General features: G+C 42.8%; 1 protein-coding gene across 1 annotated transcript; it reads left to right on the top strand.

Moving 5' to 3' along the window:
- The first annotated feature begins 213 nt into the window (after nucleotides 1-213).
- Nucleotides 214-1,859, top strand: LOC135057256 (uncharacterized). The gene is made up of 3 exons (XM_063963147.1): nucleotides 214-270; nucleotides 346-558; nucleotides 1,180-1,859. The coding sequence occupies exon 3, from the start codon at nucleotides 1,191-1,193 to the stop codon at nucleotides 1,857-1,859; it is 669 nt and encodes a 222-aa protein (XP_063819217.1). The 5' UTR covers nucleotides 214-270; nucleotides 346-558; nucleotides 1,180-1,190.
- The last annotated feature ends 3,094 nt before the right edge of the window (nucleotides 1,860-4,953 follow it).

Here is a 4,953-nt window from a genome sequence, read left to right as displayed (position 1 = left end):
TCTGACACATAATTCATCAATGTATTTTTTTTTTTTGTGCAACACCATGTACATTTTTATATACATAACAAATTAAGGAATCACGGAGATCTTAAGCACAAATTAGTTTAATTTACAATACGTACAAGATGGTTACAGTACACTAAGGCTTTGCAGTTAGCATTTTTTTTACAAAGTATGGTCATAATGTTTTTACAACTTTTTCAACAGTCCGACAGACCAGCCGGCCAGACAGGCCACAGACAACTCAGGATGATGCTGGGATTGCAGGTAAGAATTCACTGTAGTCACATATTCTGCAAACACATAGAAGTACAAAATATTAATGTTTATATATTCTCATAGGTTCTGCTTCTGTAAGCCGCCCTCCTCTAAGGCGCCCATCACAGGGCTCGGGGCACTTACCCAGGAGGCCAAGTAAGACACGGCGTCTTGTCTCTGAATCTGCGGCTCCATCTTCCCCACCCAGGCGGCGCATTTCTGCAGTCTCACCCCAGCCACCACAGGCACTATTGGCGAGTCCACAGAGTGATGAGCCCAGATCACCTCAGTTATCTGGTGAGTCAAAACATAAACTAAACACATAGCAAATCATCTACACAGTACAGTTACTATGATGTGAGTTGTAGTTGAGCTTACATGTTTGCCATACCAAACAATGTGATGTTACGTCTTAAATTTTTAAAGGTGCAAAAGCAGAATTTATCAATATCTTAGTGGTTGCTATCGCCAACATCAAATTTTAAAATGAACAGACATTTGTTAAAATTTAGGCCACACACATGCACATAAAAATAACAACACATTACTGGCTTAAAATAAAAAAACAACACCCACTCCACACCATTATAGTGTTCACACACCTCCCCTGTCCTGTATGTAGACTGCTTAGTTGCTCCGCTCCTCGGGAATATCCAGGTAAGCAGTCTATATCCTGGACAGGGGAGGTGACAGAACACTGTAATGCTGTGGAGGGGAGGTAGTTAGGTGAGGATTCCGCAAGTCAGTCTATGTGCACGCCTGTGATGGTATATATGTGTTTGTAAACCAAATAAATTATAAGTTTAAAAACACAACTCAAAATACAAAAATAATGGAGTATTATGAATGTCGAAATGTTTAGAACTAGCAAAAATATTATTTGTAAAGTAAACAGTGCATGTTGTCCACCCCATACAGAGCCAAGCTTGATGCCCGACGTGGACCAGCAGGGACAAGACCAACAGGCAACATTCACACTGCAACTAACACCTGTTGACCCGAGCCAGCCAATACAGCCGCAGGATATCCCCCAAGCCTCCATGAGTCCCCAACTGGTACAAGCTCCACCCCAACCACAAATTCCAGATGACTTTTGGTCCAGTTGGACAAGCCAACAGACCCAAAGCAATGCCAGCCTGACCGCACATACCCAACACCTTGCCAGTCTGCCCCATCATCTACCGCGCATTAGTCGCAACTCGGGCAGACTGATTGTCCAAGTAGGCCGAATCGCAACATCGATGGAGCAAATACGGGCAGACAACAACCAAATGCTGGCTCATTTAACGCGCATCATTGATGAGCAACAGCGCCAGCACCAAACACTCATACAACTAATACAGCACAACCAGGTTGTGAATGAATCTTTATCCAGGATTGTAGCCAGCCACACTGCAACCAACACACAACTGAATGCCAGCATAAATAATTTGAGCAACAACATAACATTGATGGCAGCACAACAAGTGACCTCCAGCTCTGGAACCACGACCCCTAGCCAAACGCCAGTAACCTCCCCTGTTCGGCGATCCTCCCGAGCACGTGCCAGTGAGCCAGCACAAAGCACAGCACCCAGCACACACAAGCGAAAAAAATAATACATCAAAAACTTTTGAGTAACGCAATAAAAAATTTGTTTTGACAAACACACAACTTCCTGTGTCCGTCTCAAACATTGTAGAAGCTGCTATGTATGTATGTATGTTTTTATGGGGTAATGAATGACAACGTATTGATAACATAAACTAACTACAATGTACACACCACTATAAACAACAAACAGTAAGTAACAAAACACACAATTGTTTGTATTGCAAAGTGTTTAGTCAAGGATAATTACATCCAACAAAAACTTACCCGAAAAATACAGATGAATCACTTCTTGCCGTACCTGCCTCCCTACATATGTACTCACACTGTCACCAGATGTTTCTAACTCCTCTGCTTGCTGACTGCTTTCTCCCTCATCATGTGCCAGATGTTGACTTAAACACAGATTATGGAGAAAACAGCAGCAGAACACAATTCTAGTCACCTTTGAGGGACTATACAACAAAAGGCCTGCAGATTTATCCAGACACCGAAACCGTGATTTCAGCAGACCAAAACATCTTTCTATCACATTCCGCGTAGCCTTATGTGCATGATTGTAACTGTGTTCAGCAGGAGAATCAGGTTGGGACAATGGAGTAAGGAGCCAAGAGTAGCAGCCGTAACCACCATCACCTGAAAAACAGATATAGTCAACATTAGTACATGTGTAAGATTATTCATTACCCTAGTCAAAAATAGAGTTTGTTGTTAAAAGACATACACACAACACATTTTAAACATACCCAGCAGCCAGCCATCAGGCATTTGTCCGTCCTCAAATTTATCGAAGAGCGATGACTGACTGAGGATGAAGGAGTCATGGCAGCCACCAGGGTAACCTGCAACAACACTCATAATTTTAAATTTTGCATCACAGACCACCTGGACATTAGTGGATTGGGCCATATGTCTATTAGTATATATATATTGACGGGTCCTAGGTGATCTCAGCTGAACGTGTGTGCAATCTATGGCCCCCAGCACATTGGGCATGCTTGCAAGCTCATAGAAAGCTACCCTGACAGCACGCCACTCCGACTCCTGGGTAGGGAAGCAGATTGAGGCATTAATATGTGGATCCAAGACATCCAAAACCTGAGTGGACATTAAACAATCTAAGGTGAGTGTCATGTTAGGTATTCTATACAATACTGTGTTGTAAGAGCTTACAGAAGCAACACTTAGACATAACCGGCTATGTATTTTTTGACTCACCTGATTCAAATATTTAGAAAAGGTTGGCTGTGAGATACCAATAACGTCGCCTGCCACAGCCTGGAAGCTCCCAGTAGCCATAAAGTGTAACACAGCCAGGAGTTTGTGCAAGCCTGAGACAGAGCGAGAGCGTGCTGTCTCAGGGTCTAGTCCCAGTTTGACAAGGTCATACAGGCGGAAAATGTTGGTTCTATTTAGGCGGAACATCTGTATGACCCTATCATCGGACAATGCGTTTAAGTTTAAACGACCCCTAAAAAAACGTGGCTGGCACAGCCTCCGCGGCACCTGGACAACCTGCTGACCATGTTCACTTACCTGGCCCTGATTTCTAGAAGCCTCATGGAGCAGTCTAAGGTATCCCACAGCAAACAGAAACTCATTGGCACACACCACAGCAGCCATTTCAGAGTGAGAGAATTTCAAAATGTGCCTGGAACACTTTTATAGGGCCAAACATTCAGGTGTGAGTAATGGATAATTGAGTACACATGTAAACACGCTTTTCAAAAGCAGGTGCGGTTTTTTTTTGGACTTTTTTACGATTTGTAGTTTTTCACGGCCGCAAATGCATTTTCACGGCAGACATTACAATTACGAATGGTTAGTAAATGACCGAGATTCATATCTAAACAGGCGTATTTTGACCGATGGTGTATTCATTCGTAAATTTTTACAACTACTTCCAAAAAATTACGAATGCCCTCATCTCTGCCGTGATTATTGCTTAGTAAATTACCGAGATGACACTTTGATGAAAAAATGGCATCTCGGTCAAAATCGGGAGCTTAGTAAATTTACCCCTATGTTGAGAGAAATTACCCACGCACTAATTACAGAAAATAATTAATTATGCAGTGACTCTTTATGATAATTGAAGAAAAAAATCTGGAAATAAAGAAGTAAATACCAGATATATACAGTTGGTCCAACCTGAAGCACAAGGAGCAGCAGAAACTCCACAGAAATCCTGTTAACATCAAAAATAGGGAGTATATCAATCTACCTTTGTAAATACCTGTAGTATACAAAAGCTTGTATGTTTTTCTGTTTAATTGGGGATTCCCTGGTTGACATTGTCACTTTCATTTCAGAGTTTATAAATCCTGGAAAGCACATTGAATCTTCTGGAAGAAGCATCAACCCAGATTCCAGCACCTGTCTAGAGATAAAGCAAGAATCACAAGAAGGTAAATACATAACTGCACACAGGGGCGTTTTAACAGAGGAGGGGGCCTATGTGCATCTCCGGGTGGGCCCCCTCCTCTGTATGGCGCAGTAGTCTCTGGTATTGTGCCACAGTCTACTGCATATGCGCAGGTCACTGGAAACATTGCGCTTGCCATGTTCCAGAGACCAATTTGACTACTGCGCATGCACAGTGGCCATTTTGGCTGCGATTTTTGCAGCGACTGATGCTGGACTCTATAAAGGGAAGTATTAAAATACAGGTGTAGTGTGTGCTGTTGTGGGGGCCCTGGACCCAGGGCCCATGTGCACTGCACACATTGCACCCATTATAGAAATGCCAATGACTGCACAACACTCACATGCCTAGATATTACCAAATAGATGTCCTACCTGTATATGTAGGTTGATATATCAATTCTATTTTCCATTACAGGTGATATCACCCACAACACACAAGACACCACACCAAGGTGAGCATAGGAGGCCATCTGTCAAGAGGAAGGCAGAAAATGTCATTCGTATTCTATTCCACTAAAATATTACTTTATATTTCCCATTAGTAATGGTTATGCACCTGCTGCTTGACAGTGCAAACATATACTATGGCTTAAAGTGGTCCTGGAGAGGTGTTGAAACTCATTTACCCCGCCACCTACCCCACCCACCCATCCTCACATTAAGCGGAGCCAAGGC

Source organism: Pseudophryne corroboree, chromosome 3 (genome assembly GCF_028390025.1).
Source record: "Pseudophryne corroboree isolate aPseCor3 chromosome 3, aPseCor3.hap2, whole genome shotgun sequence".
Taxonomy (NCBI): Eukaryota; Metazoa; Chordata; class Amphibia; order Anura; family Myobatrachidae; genus Pseudophryne; species Pseudophryne corroboree.
The sequence above is the reverse complement of the archived record's forward strand: the minus strand, read 5'-3'. Positions and strand labels throughout refer to the sequence as shown.

Excerpts from the sequence above, each read along its gene's own strand:
- LOC135057256 (XM_063963147.1), top strand. The coding sequence starts at position 1,191 with ATGCCCGACGTGGACCAGCAGGGACAAGACCAACAGGCAACATTCACA.